General features: G+C 43.4%; 1 protein-coding gene across 50 annotated transcripts in view; it reads left to right on the forward strand.

Annotated features, from left to right (window-relative positions):
• Positions 1-23983, forward strand: part of TFDP2 (transcription factor Dp-2) — a 192620-nt gene that overhangs the window by 133885 nt on the left and 34752 nt on the right. For 35 of the 50 annotated variants that reach the window (XM_070072710.1, XM_070072691.1, XM_070072693.1 and 32 more), the window contains 3 exons: positions 14909-15012; positions 20557-20678; positions 22807-22854. In XM_070072710.1, the coding sequence (XP_069928811.1) occupies positions 15010-15012; positions 20557-20678; positions 22807-22854 (173 nt within the window). In that variant the 5' untranslated portion in view covers positions 14909-15009. The remainder of the gene's footprint in view (positions 1-14908; positions 15013-20556; positions 20679-22806; positions 22855-23983) is intronic. The other 15 variants (XM_070072695.1, XM_070072721.1, XM_070072725.1 and 12 more) reach the window with 1 other exon arrangement.

Genomic DNA, 23983 nt, shown 5'->3' on the forward strand with positions numbered 1-23983 from the left:
TTCATTTATGAAGATAGCACTGTTGACCTACAGGGCTTGGGTTTCTTTTCAAATAAAAGTGATAGATAGCCCCTGAGCTATTTATATCCCTTCTCACTGGTCTGCCTGTTTTTACTGACTTACATCGCTTTGTAGATGTCTGACCAGCTAAAATAAAGAATATGGTCTTAAGATGATATAATCTCAGGGTGGGCAATGCAGTGTGACAGGTTAAGCCACTGCTTAGGTCACCTACATACCATGTTGTAGTGCCGGTTCAAGTCCCAGCTACTATGCTTGCAATCCGGCTTTCAACTAATGTGCCTGGGAGGCAAAGGATAGTGGACCAAGTACTTGGGCCCCTACCACACACATGAGAAACCTGGATGGAGTTCCTGGCTTTGGCCTGGCCTGGCCTGGGCTGTTGTGGGAAGGTGAGGAATGAACCAGTGGAGGGAGATTCTCTTTCTCTCTCTCTCTCCCCCCTCCTTTCAAGTAGATGAAAATAAATACCTTTAAAAAAAATTGTGGGATCTTTTTTTTGTGCAAAACAAAGGGCTGACATTGTGGTACAGAGGATTAAGCCCCCCACCTGTAACATCAGCGTCCCATATGAGCACTCAGGTCCCTGCTGTTTCCCTTATGCTCCAGTTCCCTGCTAATGGGTCTGGGAAGGTAGTGGAAGACCCTCCTCCCCTCCCCTCCCCTCCCCTCTTCTCCCCTCCCCTCTCCTTTCCTTGCCTTTCAAATAGATATGGTGAATCTTTAAAAAATAATTTCCCTTTCCAAAAATGACCTGTTGTGACTTGACCTCTGTAGTACTGTATTTGAAATAGTCTTTTATAATAGTTACTAATCAGTAGTTAAAAGGGTAGTACAGAAAGGAAAAAAGCACCCAGTACTTTTTCTTTCTTTTTTTCTTTTTGTTTTTCTTAAGATATATTTATTTGGGAAAAGTATTTGCCACAGGTATATCAAAAGAATGATCATATTCCTTAAATATTTAAAGAGATTCTACCAATAAAAATATCGCTACTGGGGTGGGCATTTGGCCTATCAGTTAAGACACCCATATCCCACAGTGGAATACATGGGTTTGATACTGGGCTCCTGACTCCAGCTTCCAGCTAATGCAGGCCCTGGGAAGCAGCAGGTGATGGCTCAAGTGATTGGGTTCCTGTTCTGGCATCTGGGGAGCACTCTCTCTTTTTCCTGGTCTTTCTCCTCTGTGCCTCCAAAGTGAACACATTAAAAAAATTTTTTTACCAACAACCAGTAAAACGGTGGACATAATTCTCAGGAAAGATTCAGATGACTTTTAAGAAAAAGATGTAGCTAACAGTATGAACATCCTACTAATAATAACACATAGAAGAGCTGGTCAGAAGTAGAACAGCCAGAACACAAACTAGTGCCCATGTGGATGCTGCTGTTGCAAGCAGTGGCTTAACCTGCTACTCCCCAAGCTGGCCTAGTAACAACATATTAAAACCAAAGTGAAGTGCTATACTTTTTGAAAGCGTAAACATTAAAAAAAAATAGCATTTAGTAACTCACTGGGTTGGTGAGGATATGTGGCAATGGGTGCTGTAATGCATTTCTAAAGGGAAGGGAAATTGGTGCAACCAGATGGGACAGTTAGTGGGTGTAAAGTCATGTGCGTAGTCATTGGCCCAGTGTTTTTAACACTGAAGGCTTTTCTGTTACTAAAGGGCTTAACAGATAAATTGCTGGAGCCATAAAAAAGGAATACTGCACCGCTAACAATAATAGTGAGGTAACATTACATGATACAGATAAGGAAAAAATACCTAAGGTAGAATACAGTGTTCTTAGTGGACCCCCCCCCCCAAAAAAATGGAAACCGATAAATATGTATAAAGAGAAATGTTATTTTTGCATATATGCTTTTGTATTTCTGGAAGTTTATCAAAACTGGCACTGGAGTTGTCACTAGGGAAGGAAATGGTGGTTGTTGGGGATGGGAAGGGACTTCGTTTTCATGCGTGGTTGTGTCTCAGGAGTTTGTGCTGTGTGGTTACATGCAGGCGTTCATACAGTCGTTGCTTCATTCATCCGACCAGCATTTATTCAGCTCTGCTAGATGTGCATGTGCTGGGTGCTGGGAGACAGCGGCGAATGAGATGACAAAGCCCCTGAATTTGCAGGACTTCTGTTGTGAGGGGCTCTGAGTCATAGTAGTCACACAGGCAAGTACCTGTGAGTCTGTAAGTTGCTATACAGGGAGAAGGGCTGGGGTGAACACCAGGAATGAGGAGGAGCTGATGCAGGTGGGCAGGCATCTTCTGCCGGAATGATGAGCGGAAACTTGGCAGAGAAGGGAATTAAGGCCCTGAGGTCTCCGGGGGAAGAAAGCTACAGGCAGAGGAACTTTGAAAGGCATAGTCCTCCAGGAAGAGGCCTGTGTGAGTGTAGGTGAGTGGAGCGGGCTGGGGTGGGGGACTGACAAAGGACAAGGTCAGAGAGGAAGGCCACCAGTGACACAGAGCTTTGTGTTGATGGGGGTGCGAAGCCAAGGGAACGCTTTGAGGTTTCCAAGTGCTGCTCTGACTGCTTGGTGCAGGACGAACCAGTGCTGCTCAGTAGTATACTAGGAGCTGCTTACGTAATTCTAAATCTCCTAGCAGCCGCATGTTTTCTGAAAGCTTTTATTTAATAAATATAAATTTCATAGGTATAGCTTTAAGAATATAGCGGTTCTTCCCCCATACCTGCCCTCCCACCCCCACTCCTGTCCCACCTTCTATTCCCTCTCCCATCCCATCCCATTCGTTTTTTTTTTTTTTTTAAAGATTTATTTATTTAAAAGTCAGAGTTACACAGAGAGAGAAGGAGAGGCAGAGAAAGAGAGGGGTCTTCTATCCGCTGGTTGACTCCCCTTTGGCTGGAATGGCCGGAGCTGTGCCGATCCAAAGCCAGGGGCCAGGAGCTTCTTCCAGGTCCTCCACATGGGTGCAGGGGCCCAAGGACTTTGACCATCTTCTACTGCTTTCCCAGGCCATAGCAGAGAGCTTGATCGGAAGTGGAGCAGCCTGGACTCGGACCGGTGCCCATATGGGATGCCGGCTCTGCAGGCGGTGGCTTTACCCACTACACCACAGCGCTGGCCCCTCTCATCCCATTCTTCATTAAGATTCATTTTTAATTATCTTTATTTCCAGAAGATGAACTCTATACTAAGTAAACATTTCAACAGTTTGCACCCACACAGACACACAAAGTATAAAGTACTGTTTGAAGAAAAGTTTTACGTTAATTCTCATAGTACAATTCATTAAGGACAGAGGTCCTACATGGGAGCAAGTGCATGGTGACTCCTGTTGTTGATTTAACAATTGACACTCTCATTTATGATGAGTAGCCACATTTTTGAAAATAAAAAGAAACAGATCAATTCATTTTTAATGATATTTTATTTAACCCAAACATTTATCCAAAACATTATCCATTTACCAAAATATTTATCCAAGACATTAGCATCCAGCATGTAATTAATAAAAATTATTAATAGATAGCTTACATCTTTTACACAAAATGTGATGCGTAATTTACACATGAAGCACCCCTCAGTTTAGATGCTAAATTTTCAGCAGTTGATGTGCTATAAGGTATATACTACCAAAACAGAGTGTCGTGTTAAAACATTTTATACCACCTTAGTTTTAAAACTTAATTAAAATTAAATAAATTTAAAATTTAGGTCTTGAGTCACATTGACCACATGCTAAGTGCTCATTAGCCACGTGTGTCTGGTGAAATAGAGTTAGCAGGGTGGGAGGGGCAGAAACCCGAAGATGAATCAGGAGGTTACTGCAATAATTCAAGCAAGAGGTGATGGCCTGGAGCAGAGTGGTGAGGCTTGCCTGTGTTCAAGGCCTGCTAAATAGATTTGTTGATGAATTGAATGTCAGATATGAGAGAAAGGATTTGGCTTTTTTTTTTTTTTTTTGGTCTGAATAATTTAGAATAGAGGTGACATTTACTGAAATGAATAGATGAAAGGTTTTGGATATGTTAAGCTTGAGTATAAGATATCAAAATGGAGATATGAGAAGACAGCTGGATATGAATTTGAAGTACCAGGAGAGGTTTAATCTAGAGAAATGTGTATGGAGTCATCAGTGCATTTTTTTAAAGATTTATTTATTTCTTTGAGAGGCATAGTTAAAGACACAGAGAGAGAGATACAGTGAGGGAGAGAGAAAGAGGGAGAGATCTTCCATCTGCTGGTTCACTCCCCAAATGGCTGGGATGGTTGGGGCTAGGCCAGGTCAAATCCAGGAGCCTGGGGCCCAAACACTTGGGCCATCTTCTGTTGCTTTCTCAAGTGCATTAGTAGGGAGCTGAATTGGAAGTGGAGCAGCCAGGACTTGAACTGGTGCCCAAATGGAATGCCTGTATAGCAGGCGGTGGCTTAACCCACAGTGCCATAACACTTGCCCCGAGATTTACATTTTTAAAATTTATTTAATTTTATTTGAAAGGCAGGAGGAGAGAGGTTTGCCACTCCAATACGGATGTGAACTTTTGTGCCTGCCTCGGGTCATGAATTTTAGGTGGGATCAACCCAGTAAGGAAGGATTGACAGGGAAGTCGGAGGACCAAACTTCAGGCTCCTGCATTATGAGAAATGGTGACTTGATCAGCATAGCCCTGACTGCTAATGGACAACTTAATACATTATCCCTCATAGTATTTTTTTTTGTCTGTTCTACTTAATATGACTGGTTTAATTCTGTAATTATCACACAGTTATTCTTAAGTGTTGAAAATTAACTGAAATGTGATCCCTGTTAAACATAAAAGTGGGAATAAGAGAGAGAAGAGATGTATAATTTGGGGCATGCTCGGGCTGACTTGCCCCAATTGGTAGAGTTGGAAACATACCAGGGGATTCCAATTCAATCCCATCAAGGTGGCATGTGCCAATGCCATCTCACTATTCCAAGTGATCAATTTCAGTTCACAATTGATCATAATGAAAGGACTAAGAGTCAAAGGGAGCACATAAACAAGTCTAGTATCTGCTAACACTAACCGATAGAATAAATAAAGGGGAGAGTGATCCAACATGGGAAGTGAGATACTCAGCAGACTCATAGAATGGCGGATGTCCTAAATAGCACTCTGGCCTCAGAATCAGCCCTAAAGGCACTCGGATCTGGCTGAAAAGCCCATGAGAGTATTTCAGGCATGGAAAGCCAAGACACTCTGGCAAAAAGATCTCTGTGAGTGAGATCCCAGTGGAAAGAACAGGTCTTCAAAGAGGGAGTTGCCTTTCTCTGAAGGGAGGAGAGAACCTCCACTTTGACTATGACCGTGTCTAAACAAGATAAGAGTCGGAGAACTCAAGGGGCTTCCATAGCCTTGGAAACTCATGACTGGTGCATAGGGAGATTATTGATGCCATAAACAGGAGTGTCAATTTGTAAAGTCAACAACAGGAGTCACTGTGCACTTACTCCTCATGTAGGATCTCTGTCCTTAATGTGCTGTACACTGAGGCTTAATGCTATAACGAGTACTCAAACAGTATATTTCACTTTGTGTTTCTATGGGGGTGCAAACAATTGAAATCTTTACTTAATGTACACTAAACTGATCTTCTGTAAAAAAAAAAAAAGAAAGAAAGAAATTATCAGTTCCCAACTTGACTCTCACTGGGATTAAACATGACAATAGGTCTGATCTGATTTCATCATCATTTAAAAAAAATCATCTATTATTTTTCACTTTATGTTTCTGTGTGGGAACAAACTGTTGAAATCCTTACTTAAGGTATACTAAGCTGATCTTCTGTATATTAAGATAATCGAAAATGAATCTTGATGTGAATGGAAGGGGAGAGGGAGTGGGAAAGGGGAGGGTTATGCGTGGGAGGGACGGTATGGGGGGGAAAGCCATTGTAACCCATGAGTCGTACTTTGGACATTTATATTCATTAAATAAAAGATAAAAAAAAAAAAACAAAAACAAAAAACTTCAGGCTCCTGAATGCTGAGAGAGAAGGAACAGCTGGATGCGCAGGAGGAGCCAAGGGAGAATGTTGTTTGGGTGACCAGTGAACAAAGTGTTTTGAAGGGGGTTGTGATTTTAAGAGTCCTATGTGGCTGGCAGGTTACAGGAAGCCGAGAGCTAAGATTTGACCACTGGACTTGGCAACATATGGATGACCTTGACAAGAGGTGTTTCGGTGGAGTTGTGGGGGGAAAGGAGCCCAGAAACTGAGAAGTGGAAGAGGTAGAAGCAGCCAGTGTGGGCTGTTTGTGAATAATCTTGTTGTAGATGACCACAGAAAGGAATTGCTAGTTGGAGGGCTGCGCATGGTCAAGAAAAGTTTCCTTGTTTCTAAGGTAGAAGAGATGATGTCTGTGTATGTGCTGATGAGAGTGATCCAGCAGAGAGGAAGGGTGTGGTTGATACAGAATACACATGGATTTTGGAAGGCACTGAGATACAGTCTCACCTGCTGGCTCACTCCCCAAATGCCCATAGCTGTTGAGGCTGGGCCAGGGCCAAAGCTGGAAGCCAGGAAATCTGTCACTGCTTCTTCAGGTCTATGTTAGTGGAGAGCTCGAGTCAGGAACCACAGCCAGAACTCCAGTGTGGCACATGAACACCTTAACCACCTTAACCAGGCTGTTTCCTAAAGAAAAAAGAAAAAAGGTCGACAAAGCAGAACTTAAAGCTCATAAATTATTCCATTTATATATTATATATGAGACTTTTGTTATTTGTAAAGGTAGCATTTCAAGCCAATGGGGAAAGGGTGATTACTTAAGAAATGATGTTGGGGCAAGAGATTGTGCATTAGGATAAAGGAAACCTCAGATTTCAATTTCTTTTCTTTTTTTAAAAAAGATTTATTTATTTGAAAGTCAGAGTTACACAGAGAGAGAGGAGAGAGAGAGAGAGAGAGGGAGGGAAGGAGGGGGGAGAGAGAGAGAGGTCTTCCATCTGCTGGTTGATTCCCAATTGGCTACAGTTGGCTACAGTTGGAGCTGTGCTGATCCGAAGCCAGGAGCCAGGAACTTCTTCCGGGTCTCCCACGTGGGTGCAGGGGCCCAAGGACCTGGGCCATCTCCTACTGCTTTCCCAGGCCATAGCAGAGAGCCTGATTAGAAGAGGAGCAGCCGAGACTGACCGGTGCCCATATGGGATGCTGGTGCTTCAGGCCAGGGCGTTAACCCGCTGCACCACAGCACCGGCCCCCTCAGATTTCAATTTCTTAGCTTGCACAAAACTAAATTCCAGAAAGAGCAAAAATTTAAACATAAAAGCTAGAGCCATAAAAGTATTAGAAGGAATAAATGCAGTGGTTTTATAATTTAGGAATGAGGAAGGCCCTTTTAACCATAATACAGAATTTAAAATTTTTAAGTGAAAGGATTAAATTAACATATTTTACTGAAAGTCAGAATTTCTCTACAGCCAAACATCCAGTATACTGAAAAAGGTAAATTAATCAAAAACTTGACCTTTTACAAAAATAAACCTTTTCACCTATCAAACTGTCAAAGGTTAAGAATGCCCTCTGAGTTGGTGAGGGTGTGGCGAAGTGGGTGCATGTATATATTTAGTTGGAGGGGTTTGGCCTAATGGTTAAGGTGCCCCCGTCCCATGTTGTAGTATCTGGGTTTGAGTCCAGCTTTTTTTTTTTTTTTTTTTTTTTTTTTTTTTTTTTTGACAGGTAGAGTTATAGACAGTGAGAGAGAGAGGGAGAAAGGTCTTCCTTCTGTTGGTTTACTCCCCAAATGGCCGCTACGGCCAGCCCTGCGCCTATCCAAAGCCCCAAAGCCAGGAACCAGGTGCTTCCTCCTGGTCTCCCATGCGGATGCAGGAGCCCAAACACTTGGGCCATCCTCCACTGCCCTCCTGGGCCACAGCAGAGAGCTGGACTGAAAGAGGAATAACTGGGACTAGAACCCGGTGCCCATATGGGATGCCCGTGCCACAGGTGGAGGATTAACCAAGTGAGCCACGGCGCTGGCCCCGAGTCCAGCTTCTTAATCATGTGCACCCTGAGAGGCAGCAGGTGATGATGGCTCAAGTAGGTAAGACCCTGCCACTGAAGACCTCCGCCTGCAGCATCAGCCAGCTGCCTGCTAATGTGCCTGGGAAAGCTGCAGAGGATGGCCCAAATGCACCCACACAGGAGACCCGGAAGAAGCTCCTGGCTCCTGGTCTTGGCCTGGTCCTGCCCCGGCAGTTGCAACCATTTGGGGAGTGAGCCAGTGGATGTAAGATTTCTCTCTCTCTCCTCTCGGTATCTCTGTCTTTCAAATTAAATAAATAAATAAATAAATAAAATTTTTCAAAGCTGTTACAAGAGAGAATGCGTCAGCCTCTGGTGCTGAAACAAGGTGAAGATCCATGAATGAGCACGTCACAGTCAGTAACCAGGCAGCCCGCCTGGACGGGGTGGAGAGCGGCTCCACTGGCATCCCGGGAAGCCTAAGAGTCGGAAACAGAAGTCAGCTATTTAGACTAAACTAATCAGCTAAGTTCAGCAGCAGAATATATGTTTTTTTTTTTTTTTTAACTCAAAAGGACATATTTAAATAGGCTGCAAACAGCCAGTTACTCCAGATTTCCCCAGTTAGCAGAAGTGAGCCAAACCAAGCCCAAACAGTTTCTCACAAGTGTTTGGCGTTAGATCTCAGCTCTTGGCAATAGGAGCCTGACACTGTCCAGGGACAATTCTTGGCACTCAGTTGTGTTTATGAAAAACAAAAACTTTTCAAGTGGCTTGGATTTTGGTTCCAGCAGTTCTCTCAGTTAACTGAGTGAGATCACCCAGGGGAAACCGAGGAACTGAAAGCTTTTGCCAAACTTAGGCACAAGCACACGATTTTAGCTCAAAATTTATTTTAAGTTCTTGAATAATTGTAAACTTCAGTTTCTTTTGTAACCAAAATTGTCTAGATACCAAAACTTTCTTTCACTCATGATTCTGCAGTAGGGTGCAGTTACAGTTACTATACTTCAGTATGTCTAATTAAACTGGAAAAAAAAAAAACCCTCAAGTTGTGTTTTTTTTTTTGTTTTGTTTTTGTTTTTTTTTTGACAGAGTTATAGACAGTGAGAGAGAGAGAGAGACCGAGAGAAAGGTCTTCCTTCTGTTGGTTCACTCCCCAGATGGCCGCCACAGCCGGCGCTGTGCCGATCCAAAGCCAGGAGCTTCTTCCTGTTCTCCCATGTGGGTGCAGGGGCCCAAGTACTTGGGCCATCCTCCACTGCCCTCCTGGGCCACAGCAGAGAGCTGGACTAGAAGAGGAGCAACTGGGACTAGAACCCTGTGCCCATATGGGATGCCGGCGCCATAGGTGCCGGCCCCAAAAAACCTCAATTTATTGTGCTTTTTCTAGATGGTGCCAGTGTTAATAATTTTTTTCACATTAATCTCTGGGAAAAAATTTTTTTTCTCCCTGAATTAGTTTTAAGAAAAACCTTCACCCAAGCCTCTATCACATTCTCTTAGAAGAATCAAATTAGGTAACTTACCATAGTAAAAAATATGCCTTTTTTAGGGGCTTATGAATCTCTCAAGAAGCATTGGTGTATCCCAGATATACAGGGTCCAGCCTCACAAGACAAGCCTACCTCTAACCCTGATTATAAGTTGGAAAGCGACCTGGACTTTGGTGGGATATGTGCTTATTAAGTGCTCAGAACACTAGGATAAAACAAAATGTAATCCTACTGTATGTAAATTAAACTTTCCTTTAAAAGTGACCTAGTCAGTGTATGCATATTAGTACATATTAGTAAGGTGCTTATAGATTATACAGTCCTCTTCTCTCTTCTCCTCAACTGTCAACTTAAAAAATACTAGTTCATGTACTAGGGTGTATCTCTCCATCCTACTGCCCTTTAATTTATTTATTTATATCAGAGAGACAGAAACAGAGAACTTCCATCTGCTGGTTCATTCCATTCGTGCCCATGATGGCTGGGGCTGGTGCCAGCAGCCAGGAACACAGCCCAGGGCCCCCACAGGGCTGGCAGGAACCCAGTTCCTGGGGCCAGAGCTGGTGCTTGAACTCAGGGCCACTGGGGTGCCTCTGGGAGCCTTCAGTGCCAGAAGAGGTGCCAGCCCCCATCAATTTCTCCACCTGCTTCTCTGCCGCTTCCACATTATTTTAGTGACTGTAACTTCATAATTTTGAAATCTGGTGGTTTCCCTTTCCCCATTTCTCTTTTTGCCCCCTAAAATTTTCCTGGCTGTTCTCTGCTGTTACTCTTCCAGATGCACTTTAAAATCAGTGTGTCAAATGTACTGTGTTTCCTCCAAATTCCTTTGACATTAACCGGCCTGGCAGTTCTGGCTTTAATGCTTTCCTTTTTGTTTTGACCAAAGATTTATTTTCCTTTAATGTTAGCTTTAAGATTAGGCTCAATCTGTTCTCTAACCTTAAGCATCTGCTTTTGTGTTTCTTGGTTCAGATTTTTTTTTTAATGTTTTGACTTTGCTTTTTTTTTTTTTTTTTTAAGATTCATTTTATTGGAAAGAGTTAGAGGGGCTGGCACTGTGGTACAGTGGGTAAAGCTGCCGCCTGAAGTGCCAGCATCCCATATAGACACCGGTTCAAGTCCCTGCTGCCCCACTTCTGATCCAGCTCTCTGCTATGGCCTGGGAAAGCAGTGGAAGATGGCCCAAGTCGTTAGGCCTCTGCACCCACATGGGAGACCCAGAAGAATCTCCTGGCTCCTGGCTTTGAATTGGCCCAGCTCGAGCCATTGCAGCCATTTGGGGAGTGAACTAGCAGGTGGAAGGCCCCCCCACCTTTGTAATTCAGCCTTTCAAATAAATAAATAAATCTTAAAAAAAAAAGTGGAACCCTCAGACATTGCTTGGGGGTATGTAAAATATTAGAGAGAGAGAGAGAGAAAGAGTGAAAGAAAGAGAGAAAGATTTAGAAGGATATAGACAGAGAGGTCTCCCATCTGCTGGTTTACTCCCAAAGACTTGGGCCATCCTCTGCTGCTTTCCCAGGCATATTAGCAGGGAGCTGGATTGGAAGTGGAGCAGCCAGGGCTTGAACTGGCGCTCATATGGGAGGCCAGTGTTGCAGGCCAAGGCTTTAACCTGCGCCACAGTGCCAGCCCCTTTACTTTGCTTCTAGCATAATGTAGCAAAGATGATCTCATCTTAAACTTTCAGCATCCTTAAAGTCATTATTTTTAAAGATTCATTTATTTGGAAATGACTGTTAGAGGGAGATACAGAGAGAAAGAGAGAGAGAGAGAGAGAGAGAGAGAGAGATCTTCGATCCACTGGTTCACTCCCTAAATGACTGCAACGGTTGGGGCTGGGCCAGAGGAAGCCAAGAGCTTCTACCTGATCTCCCACATGAGTGCAGGGGTCCAAGCACTTGGGCCATCTTCTACTGCTTCCCCAGGCGTGTTAGCAGGGAGCTGGATGGGAAGTGGAGCACCTGGGACTCGAATTGGTCCCATATGGGATGCCAGTGACGCATGCAGCAGCTTATCCCACTGTGCCACAGTGCCGCCTGCCCCTTAAAGTAATTTTTAAAAACCAGCCTCTAAGAAAGCTCCTTCCCAGGCTGTGTTCTTCCATGACATGTTCTTCTGCTCAGGATCGAGTTTATGGTACAGTTACAGGTTCCATAACACATGCCTCTCAGTTACAATCATACGTTACCATTCTCCACTGCAGTAGATTCTTAGAGTTCTAATAATCTTTATTTATTTTTTTTAAATTTTTTTGGCCATCACTAATATACAAATGGGTCTTCAAAAAGTTCCTGGGAATTGTGTATTATGGAAAAATTATCCCCAGATTTCAAAAATGTTTTGCAGTGAAATAAACTTGTCTCTTTACTCTTTTCCAGGAACTTTTTGAAGTACCACATGCATGTTTTAGGTGGGAGAGTTCAGAGTTACAAGGCTAGGAAATGTAATTTCATAATTCTAGCTGGTCTGTTATGTTTTTAAAATAGAATCAACAAAGGACTTGGCCCTTAAATTGATTTCCAGCTCAATATGAGAGAAGATCCCTGCTGAAAAAAGTCACAAAGGTTGGCAGCTCGGCTGTATTACACAGGAAGTCTGCCGTCTGGTCTGTGCTGGTCACGGTTGGTCCAGTGTCCTGCACCTGTCTTGTGTCCGGGACTAAACTGGGTGCTGGGGTGCAAAGCCAAGAAAGATGGCCCACTCAGCTCAGGACTGTTGGTCAGTAAGAACAGAGCGTATGAGAAGCCGGAGAGCAAGAGCCAGACCACGGAGCACAGAGGCTGGGACAGCTTGGAAGGAGGAGGAGGTGATACACAGAGCACAGGCCCTGGCAGTGGACGCTGGGACCTGCACGAGCCAGGGGACCCTGCACAAGTCCTTTAGCGTCCTCAGACTCAGTTTCTTCATGTATAAAATGGGGCCAGTGATCACCTGTGTCATGCTGTTGTCCTGGCCTCTGGAGCAGGGCTATGCATAGCAGTCACCCAGGACTGGTGCAGGGTTCGTCTGGTTTTTGACCCAGCAGAGAAGGGCCTTTGCAGCAGAGGGAGAGGTGGACAGCAGGGCCAGCTGGCTGAAGCCGGGGGCCTTTCTGGAACTGGGAGGTATTGACCAGCTGGGGAGTAGCTGAAGCCGAAGCTGGGAAGGGTGGCATCTTGAGACAGCAGCTGTGACGACTTTCTGAGGACATGGAGAGGCATTTGGGAAGTGATGTGTGGAGTGTTTGAAGGCCTCGAGTAGGGGACTGTCCAGAACAGTTTTCTCAGTGGAAAGACAGGTTTGCTACTTGTGTGGAGTGGCTAGGAAAGCTCTGTGAGGTAGGCTGCCCTTGGCTGCACCGTGCAAACATCTGGAGAACTTGTAAGGCTCCCTTAAACCCAGCCCTGGTGGAGTTCCTTGCCTCCCGGGGCCTCCATCGCCTGGGGAGGATTGTGAACCACGACCTAAAATGTTAGAAATGAAACAAGTGCCAGCAGCATAAAGGCAGCAACCAGAAGGGCGTGCTCAGCTAATGCGGAGGGCGTGAGTGCAGGTTGTTCCTAGACTGGGTGGCTGGGTGGCTGGAGGATGATCGTATACCAAGACTCGGTCATTTGTCAAGAGTGGGAACAGGGGTGCAGGAGCCTGAGAGGAAGGAGCCTGAGCAGGGGTCTGCTCTTCAGCGCTGCCTTCCCTGAGGGTTTCAGGAAGGGCCTCTTTCACATACTTTTGATCTCCTTTGTTCTGTTTCAGTGTTCTGTTATCTTCTGATAGATAAACTGCAGTTTGCCCAGAGGAGTTCATAGTTGATATTGCAGTTTGAAATCTAATTGGTAGGCTTTTAATTTGGGGGGTAGATTTTTTGGTAGCATTTTACTGTGTTAATTTGAAATTGAAAGTGCTGAAATTACTTAAACACTATTCAGAGCCAATTTTGCCACCCTCACTTACTTGCCACTTAGCTTCCTGTTAACTAATACTGTCAACTTCAAAAGATTTCCAACTGGACATTTTGAAAATACAACTGTTAATATACATACTTTATACTATAAAGAAATTCAAATAGACATTTACTTAACTTTTCATGTTATACTTTATACTGTTGTGTTCCGTGATATGTATTTTTTTAAAGATTTTATTTATTTATTTGAGAGGTAGAGTTATAGACAGTGAGAGGGAGAAACAGAGAGAAAGGTCTTCCTTCCGTTGGTTCACTCCCCAGATGGCCGCAACCGCCGGAGCTACACCGATCTGAAGCCAGGAGCCAGGTGCTTCTTCCTGGTCTCCCATGTGGGTGCAGGAGCTTAAGCACTTGGGCCATCTTCTACTGTTTTCCCAGGCCATAGCAGAGAGCTGGATGGGAAGAGGAGCAGTCAGGACTAGAACTGGTGCCTATATGGGATGCCGGCGCCGCAGGCAGGTGATTAACCTACTGCTCCACAGCGCCGGCCCCAGCCATGATATGTATGAAAGATCTAATTTTATCACAGGTCTGCCATAAACTATGGTATGCATTATGTTTACTCTAAATTTTTTTTCCTCTAAAGACCAACTGAAAGGTTAGTAGGTAATTGTCAGATAGATTGGAACTGTAGATTTTTATAAATAAGACAACTACGCAGCTGAACTAACAGTATTCACTACAACAAAGCAGTCAAATGTGGATTTTTGGTAAAGCTTCTTGTTTATGATATGCCTTTTTTTTTTTTTTAAGATTTTACTTAATTTGTTTGAGAGGTAGAGTTTATAGATAGAGAGACAGAAACATCTTCCATCTTCTGGTTCACTCCCCAATTGGCTGCAACCACCGGAACTGCACCAATCTGAAGCCAGGAGCCAGGAGTTTCTTCTGGATCTCCCACGTGGCTGCAGGGGACCAAGGACTTGGGCCATCTTCTACTGCTTTCCCAGGCCATTAGCAGAGAGCTGGATCAGAAGTGGAGCAGCTGGGACTCAAACCGGTGTCCACATGGGATGCTGGTGCCCCGGGCTTAGCCTACTATGCCACAGTGCTGGCCCCTTATAATATGCTTTAAAAAAAAAAGATTTATCTATTTATTTGAAAGGCAGAGTTACAGATTGGCAGAGGCAGAGAGAGAGAGAGAGGTCTCTCATCTGCTCGGACACTCCCCAAATGGCCACAACCGCCAGAGCTGAGCCGATCCAAAGCCAGGAGCCAGGAGCCTCCTCCATCTCTCCCACACAGGTGCAGGGGGCCATCTTTCACTGCTTTCCCAGGCCATGGCAGAGAGCTGGATTGGAAGCAGAGCAGCCTGGTCTCAAACCGGCGCCCATATGGGATGCCAGCACTGCAGCCAGTGCTACAGCTGGCCCCATGATATGCTTTTTAAGATAATCATGAGTTAGCAACATGAGTGAGGACCATGGGTTTATAGGTGGAGCGTGGCCATAGTTTACAGAACACTGACTTCCTCTTTCAATGTCATTGCAGGTAACATTTCATTTGTCGCATTTCCCGTTTCAAGCACCAACTCACCAACAAAGATTTTACCAAAAACCTTAGGACCAATAAATGTGAATGTTGGACCCCAAATGGTAAGACAATCATTGAATCTTAGAAGTGAAACTGTGCCTAGGCAAGATTGATTTGAAGGATAATTGTACCGAAGATGTTTGGTTAAATATTGCAGTGAAGATTATTATCCCTCTGTTACTTTTTTAAAAGTTTGTTTTTATTTGAGTGTAGCTGGTTAATTCCTAAGAAGAAAGGCATTGCACTCTTCAGTGTTTAATTTTCATATATTTAAATCAGTGGCCTATGGGTGTATAAGACGAAGCTTTTTCCTTCTCTTTGTATGGTTTGTTAACCAGTGGATAGAAGTTCACTCTCTCTGTCTTTCCCTGTCTCTTCTTCTCTCCATGTAAAACTCTTTCAAATAAATAAATCTTAAAAAAAAAAGTTGATTTGAAATCCATTATGTTTTATGTTCTTTTCATTTTTCTTTTCCTTTTAAAATGAGCTTCACTGCCTAAACTCTGCATCCTCTGATAAATTCAGTATATGATGCAGTAGTTAACCTGTGTTTGGAACTCTTAATTTTAACCTTCCCATTAAAGGGCCAGTGCAGAGAAAACAATATGGCAATTCATTTCCATCTTTAGCAGTAGAAATAATGTATATAAAATGGGAAATATGTTCCTTTCTCTAAAGGCATAATTAATAGTTTCGGAAAGACTGTAAAGTCACTTTCTGGATGTGACATTGTCCTTGGTCAGTTGAGAACTATTAATCATCTGTAGAATTCAAGCTGAAGATACAACACAGTTTACCATTAGGTATGTGAAGAATGTAGTCCAAACCTTATGGAGGCTCAAATAGATGTCCCCATTTTGAGGTAATTCAGGGTAGGTTTTTAAACATTGGCTGAGCATTTAGGGCCCCCACCCCCACCCCACGAACTCTTCAGTAGGTGCAGATGAGATAAGGCTCTTGACTTTAAAGTCTGTAATTTGAAATGTGATTATATAAGCACCAAATTAAACACTCTCAGACTTTTATGAATCTGGCCCTTACAGTGCCCCTGTGTTTTGACAGACCATTTGCTGTTGGTGTTTTAGTTGCTGCTGTGACTCAATTTTGAATTCCTCTTTGGGAAACAAAACTTGCCTTCCCATGGTCAAGTTGAACTAACGTGCATGTAAGCTCTTTGCAAAAAGGTTAGCTCTGACGATGAGCAGTCATGTATACTACTAACCCAGTCACCGTAAACCTCAGGATTAGCAAAACAAAAGTCAGAACAAGAGGAGGATTTTGGCCCAAGACGTTAATTTGTCTCCCTGTGTCCAAGATGATTTTCTGATTCCTAGGAGTGGGATGGCTGGGTCATATGGTAGCTCTATTTTCAGATTTCTGAGGAATCTCCATACTGTCTTTCACAATGAGTAGGTTTTTATTTATCAGTGGCCTAGTCTAAGGTATTTTGTTGCAGCAGACCGGGACAAAACCTGGTACCTAGAAGTGTTGGTTGCTGCTGTCACAAACACCAGAAGGTGCAGAAGTGGCTTTGGAGCTGAGAGGTGGGCAGAGACTGGCAGCACTTGGAGGAGCTGCCTAGAACCAGCCCGTATTGCCATGTGTAGACCATAAAGGGTGACCGGTGTGGGCTCAGAGGAAAAGGAGAGCTGGAGAGAAAGCCTGTTTGCTTAAAGATGGCCTCAGGTGATCTCCATCAGTGTTGGTAGACATGGGAGCAGTGAAGGACAACAGGATCTTGGAAGTGAGGAGCAGGAAAGACCATTGTCACAAAGTGACAAAGAACTTGACAGTGATGTTTGTGAGGCAGTGTTTTCTGGAAGAAGGAATTTCAGTTTGGTGGAAGAAATCTCTAAGCAGTGTTTGAGGGTGTGACATGGCTTCTATTTTTTTTTTTAAGATTTTTTTTTTTTGTTTTATTTTTTTGAAAGGCAAAGTAACAGAAACAGAACAATCATTCACTCCCCAAATAGCTGCAACAGCCTGGGCTGGGTCAGACCAAAGCCTGGAGCCAGGACTTCCATCCTGGTCTCCAGTACAGGTGGCAGAGCCCAAGTTCTTGGGCCATCTTCAGCTGTCTTCCCAGGTGTATCAGCAGGAGCTGGATCAGAAGCAGTGCCACCAGGACCAAAACCGGCGCTCTGATATGGGATCCAGCATCCCAGGTGGTGGCTTATCCTGCCATGCTGTAACACACACCCCTGGGTAACTTCTGTGTATAGGAAAATTCAAGAAGAGAGATACAAGTTAAAGATGGAACTTGTAATCAGAAAGGAGACAGAACGTAAAAGATTTGTGAAATTCACAGCCTGTCCATGTTGTGTGAACATGCATGTCTGGGAGAGAGCAAAGCATTGCCAAGCAACCTTTTGATAAGGAGATTGGAATGGATATGAGTGAAAGCCTGGTTCTGTTAACCAAGACAGGGGAGAATGAACCCGAAGGCATTGACGAGACCATTGGTGCTACCTATCCCATCACAGGGCCAGGGGAAAGAACTGTATCAGAAGTGTGGCTTCAGGAGCTTATGGGACCTTGGCCATCGCTGCCTGGCACTGCCTCAAGTTCGTGCTCCCTGCATTCTGACACAGAACTCTGAGCCATTCCAAGCGTGGTTCCAGTGGGCACAGGTGCAGTGCAGGGCACGGAACCCACTCCTCGAGACAGCACAGGTGGTAAAACGCTTGGGGCCTCTGGCAGAGTGCATGAGCGTGGGCTTGGTTGCTCCTGTCTGAGTTTGAGGATGCCCTGGCAGAGACCTGCTGACGGGGTGGGGCTCTGTAGAAAGCCCTGACAGCAGAAATGCCCAGTGAAGTGGTGGGCGAACCGCAGGCAGGAGGAAGAGAACTGCACTCTGGGCCGGTCCCAACAAAGCCCTGGAGTCTGGGGACTCACAGCCCAGTCCCATGTATCAAGATTAATTCTCAGACCTGAAGATTTCATGTTTTCCTTGCTGGGTATGAATTTGGTTAAGAACTATTATCCCTTTTTTCTGGGAATGTCTATCCTGTGCCTGTCCCAGGGTTGTATTTCAGAAGCATGTAACTTGTCTGGTTTCACAGGCTCCCACTGCAGGGAACTAGTCTCTGGATGAATCACCCCTTTGGATCTCACCCATACCTGATAGAGATGAGACTTTGGATTTTGGAGTTGATACTGGAAGGAGTTAAGACTTCCACAGCTGTTGGAGTGGAAGGAATATGTTTCTGTGTGAGACTCATAGGAGTTTGTGGAGGAGGGTGGAGCTGGGGGCAGAATGCTATGCTCTGAATGTGTTCCCCCACGTTCTGTTCAAGCTTAACCCCCACTGTGGTAGTCTGCAGAGGAGGTGGAGAGGTGTGAGCGCTTTGCTGTCCTGAGTGGGAGCAGCGAGTGCCCTCATAAAAGAGGCCCAGCACCCTCACTGTCACATGGGAGTGCAGCAGGCAGGAGCCTTGGCAGACGTGGAATTGGTCTGTGGCTTGGTTTAGGACTTCCCAGCCTCTGGAACAGGGAGCAGTAAATTTCTGTTGTTGGCACATCCCCTAGTCTAAGGCATTTTGTTAACTGCAACCCAAATGGACTGAGATACCCAATTAGAGCCATTTCTCAGTTCTCTTCCTGTTCTTTGCACTTTGTCCCCTCGCCCTCAATTCCTTATCCATGGCCTTTGAAAGTGTTCGTTATCTGGGTAGCCCTTGGATGAAGCCTTGCTGTCTGCTGCTAGCAGCCATCTCTCTCCACCTGCCCTTCACCCTTCACCCTTCTCCTCTCTGGGAAGCTGGATGTGGGGACGGGGTGGGGGTGGGGGTGGTGGATAGGTTTCATTTGTTTTCTGTGGTTATGGAAACTAATGTGGGATGTTTGCCTTCTGACAGTTCATCTCCTGCAGCTTACCTTGGAGGCTAGCAGTATAAATGCATATCTTATGATTTGATAGATGAGAATTTTCATGGCCATCTTATTTCAGTAGGTTAAAAAAATTCTTGTAGTAAAAACCGAAATTTTGTCGAGTAATGGAAGCCTTTAATAAACACTTTATGTAGATTCTTTTTCCCTTCAAAATATGTCTGCTTTCTTGGCTTTTCGGACTGTAGATGGCAGTAGAGCATCAGGAAGCTGACTGAACACAGAAAATTTTCAGATTGAAGTCCAGCACTATCTGACTTTTCTGCCTAACTAATCTGTTACCAGAGAAACCATATGATTACATTTAAATTAGGGATGCATGGAAAGAACTGTGCACTTTATATTATACATTTTTTTCTGGCTGAGTTTTATATAATCCTTTCTTAGCATACCAATGAATGAGGAAGCTACTTTTTTTCCTACCCATAATTTTAGAAATTGGGCTACTGTCCCAGCTAAGTAAATATTTATCATGCTTTCCATTCCCCTGCACTGTGCTAGACCCAGCAAAGGATGCAGTTTTTAGCGAGGTGTGCTTGCTTGCTGCCTGTGGAGATCCTGCAGGGAGGTGGGAGTGGGGAGGTGCCGTGAGATGTGGGGAGGCCTGGGAGGTCTGCACATCCCTAGGGTGCAAGGCAGACTTCGGTGAGGTACAAAAGTTTCATCTTTTCTCAGGAGGCAGGCTTCAGAATGCATATTGTAGATAATCACAATTTTTCTGGACATCTACTCTATTATGGTTTAATTTTACTTTAATATTATGTTTTAGTAAGATTTACTTACTTATTTGAAAAAGTTAGAGACAGAGATCTTCCATCTGCCGGTTTACTCCCTAGATGCCCACAATGGCCAAGGATATGCTAGGCCAGGAGCCAGGAGCTTCATTCGGGTCTCCCACCTGGGTGGCAGGAGCCTGAGTACTTGCCATCTTCCTCTGATGCTTTCCCAGGTACATTAGCAGAAAGCTGGATCAGAAGTAGAGCAGCCAGGAAACAAACCAGAGTCCATACCAGATGCTGGTGTTGCAGGTGTTGCTTTACCCACTACGTCAAAACACTGGCCCCTGGTTTTATTTTAACTATAGAATTAACTTACCAAAATTATTCCTGAATATTTGTTGTACTGACATCTCCCTAGCCACAAGCTGATGTATTGCCAAACAGAAACAGAAGCTAAGTTCCCTAATAGTAAGTGTACAAATGTGGACTACCCTTTAGCAGCTAAATCTGAACTGTTGTTACAGGTCAGAGGTTATTCTTTCAAATGCAAAAGAAGAGCTTGAAATGCCTAAGAATCCTTGCCTTTGGTTCCTGTGTGGAGCAAGCTAACAATTAATTTGGTGACTTAGACTGAGGCTTCAGAAACAGATTTCATTTAAACAGTGAAAGGAGTTAATTAGCATTCATTTGCATAGAATAGTCACTTCTGTGTTAAGGCTTTAGTAACGGAGATGTAGTCCTTATAGATGTTGTTCTCTCTTAATTGGTACTTAAAGGAAGCCTTCAAGGTTGCTGTTTACTTGCTGAAAGCTGTTTTGTGACCTCGTGTTGATATTAAGGACACCTTAAGATCCTAGGATATAATTACAGAAATATAATCAAACAAGTTGCTTACACTTTAGGTGGTGGGGCAGCAAGGTGTTGTCCTCATGTATAGATTTTCAGCTTGTACTCTCCTTTTAATCAATAAGAGTGTTTTCTTTGTTCCTCACTTTGCAGATTATAAGCACACCACAGAGACTAACCAGTTCAGGAAGTGTTCTGATTGGGAGTCCATACACCCCTGCACCAGCCATGGTTACTCAGACACACATAGCAGAAGCTGCTGGCTGGGTCCCAAGGTAAGTGTGTTGCAAATTACCATTTTTAAAACCTTAAAATGAAAATTCTAAAAAGAGCTCTGAACTTTTTTCCCTAACTTCTCTTGTCTTCTGTTCTTTTATGTTAGTTTGGTTCATAAAAACCAATGTTGTTTCCTTTAGAATCACTTACTTTATTTCACTTTACATCTTAGATATAAATCGTCTCTGGAGCAACCATTTGTAAACAGGAAAACCAGTAACCAGTACAGTAACTTGTAACTGAATCTCCTGGCTTCTCAGCTCTGAAACAGGACTGCTTCTTATGGCTGTAGTATTGAGCTGCTTTGGCGACATAAAAACTGTCTTGTATGTTGTTTTAAGTAGTTATGTATTAAGTATTAGATATTCTCAAGATTTCCCCTCTGAATTCTTATTTCCATAAAAGCAAGAAAAGGAACTAGGGAAAAGAGGCCAGGTATCTTTTTGCATTAGATTTTTCCTTTCCACTTTTTTTTTTTTTTTTTTAGGTGTATTTATTTCTTAGAAAGGTAGAGCAACAAAGAGCGAGAGACAGGGAGAGAAAGGTCTTGCATCTACTGGTTCTCTCCCCAAATGGCCACAACAGCCAGGGCTGGGCCAGGCTGAAGCCAGGAGTCAGGAACTCCATCTGGTGTCCCATGTGGGTGGCAGGGGCCCAAATACTTGAGCCATCTTCCATTGCCTTCCCCCAGAGTATTAGCAGGGAACTGGAACAGAAGCAGAGTAGCCAGGACTTAACCTGGTACCCAAGTATGGGATGCATCACGAGCAGCAGCTTAACCTGCTGTACCACAATGCCAGCCCCATCCCTTGATTCTTTTTGAATGTTGGCCAGTTAAACAAATGTCCCTTCAGTGTTACTCATTTGCCACTCTTAGTATCAAATCTTTGTATCCTTACCCAACATTTCTCACTCCTTCATTTTAGCATTTCATCCTTCCATGGAAAAAGAAACACTTTAAGATAAATGACTCCAAATCTAATTTTGTCATTTTAGAAGTTTTTTGTTTTATTTGTTTGTTTATTTTGAAAGGCAGAGAGTGAGTGAATGTAAGAGACAGAGAACAAGCTCTCTTCTACTGGCTCATTGCCTGCAACAGCAGAGATGAGGCTGGACCAAATTGGGACCCGATATTTAATCCAGATCTTTATGGATTATTATATTTATCCAGATAATAATGCATCTTTAATCCATGTGGGTAGTAGGAACCCAGTCACTTGAGCCAGCACTGCTGCCTCCCAGGGCCTGCATCAGCAGAAAGCTGGAATCAAGAGCTGGAGTTGGGTATCAAAGCCAGGTACTCTAGTGTAGAATGAGGATGTATTAACCGGGGTTGTAACCACTAGGCCAAATACTCATCTCTACCTTGAAGTTGTTAATTTAGGAGTTATTTACACAGTGGGGTCTGCATTGATGGTTCTGTCATGTGTGAGCTAGAATCTCCTTTAAAAATATTAAGTGAATTAATGGAATAACAATCCTAACAAATGCTTTAGGCCATATACATGCTTATATACACACATACATACATGTATACATGAACACATACATGTATAGGAGAGACAGAGAGTCTTATATATGTGTACATGCTTTTCCAGCATCTTAATAAGATGAAATGACAGAATCACCTGTAGCCCTATGACCCTTACTCAATCCTTAAGAAAATTCTCATGGAAAATTCTCATGTAGGTCTAAAAGTTAACCTTGGATTTCTACATGGCCTGAAGGATTCTAACGCGAGAACCAAGCCCTTTCCAGTAGTGTCGGCTCACTTTGGAGATAACCAGGATTTGTGTGTTTTCAGCTCCCACTTTATATTGGGGCTGACAGGACTGTCTAGTGTTTTTATTGTCAGCCATTCCAGAACGAATAAACTTTCCTCTTCTTACTTGTAAATATGCAATGATTTCTTCCCTAAATATTAATTGTCAAGCTTGTTTCAACCTATGATTTTTATGTCATGATGTCTTTGTCCCATGGTAAAATTAAAACTTTGTACGTATCTTTTATTTTTGTTAATTCTTGTCTTTGGATGTATTCAGTGTAGGAATAGACAAGTTATAATACTTCCCTGTTAAATAAAGTTGTGTATATGTTAAGTGTTTTTATGCTGTCTTTTCTTTTTAGTGATAGGAAACGGGCTAGAGAATTTATCGACTCTGATTTTTCAGAAAGGTGAGTAGAGGTGCAGCGTTTTGTCTGGCGTGTTCTGCTGTGTGGCGCCCACACTCTGTGTTAAGTCATGAAATACTTTTCCTATAACTTGCAATTCAGCTTCTACCACGATTTCATTCCATATCGAGTATTCCTGTTCTCTGGTAACAGTGGGTGGTTTCGGGAGAAACCATCTGGAGAGCAGGTTGGCTGTTGGTGGTGTGTTGGTTAGCCCCTCCCTCACTTTGGGAGATGAAGTGTTTTACCCAAGTGAATATTCACATTACTTTAATGTACCCAGACTTTTTAATAAGTAGATTTTATTGAAAACACTTGTAGATATTGGTAAAATATTACTTATTTCTTTTAAGTAATATTTTGAGTGTGTTATTACCTTTCTTTAGAATATTACAATAGTAATTCCTCATTCAGAATCACTTGTGGTCTGTAAAATAAAATATAAATGGCCATCAAGTCAGAAACTCCAGGACTAAGAGAAAGCAACTTGGGGTCATTATTTGAACGCAAATTCAGCGTTTCATGGAAACCACTATATGAGGTGCCATATTAACGCTGCACTGTTTTAAGATAAGACTCATATTCTCAGTGACAATTGAACTCTCTAAGATTATCATTTTTTAAATTCTTATTTATTTATTTGAAAGGTAGAAAGAGACCTCCCACCCAATGGTTCACTCCCCAAATACCTCCCAAAGCTGGGACTGGACCAAGTCAAATCTAGGAACCAGGAAGTCAGTCTAGCTCTCCCAGCAGGTGGCAGGGACCAAGCTCCCTGACCTGCTGCTTCCTGGGGTGCCCATTAGTAGGAAGCTGGAATCAGGGAGCTGGGGTTCAAACCCAGCCACTCCAGTATGGGATACAAGCATCCCATGTGGCATCTTCAGGACTAGTTTAGACACCTGCCCCGATTGCCACTATTTTTAATAAAAACCTTTCCAGCTATTCTTTTCTGGGTTTGCTTTAATTTCTGAAATTTTGTAACTCATTTTTGTAGATTGTGCTTAATCTACTTCCTCCTGTTAAGTCATCTGCTCTTGATATAATAGTTTTCTGTCTTCCACATTTTCTAATCTCTGATTTGCTGTGCACTGAGAAGCTAGGTGGCCAGAGCTGTTAGGACTCAGTCCAC

Source organism: Oryctolagus cuniculus, chromosome 4 (assembly GCF_964237555.1).
Source record: "Oryctolagus cuniculus chromosome 4, mOryCun1.1, whole genome shotgun sequence".
NCBI lineage: Eukaryota > Metazoa > Chordata > Mammalia > Lagomorpha > Leporidae > Oryctolagus > Oryctolagus cuniculus.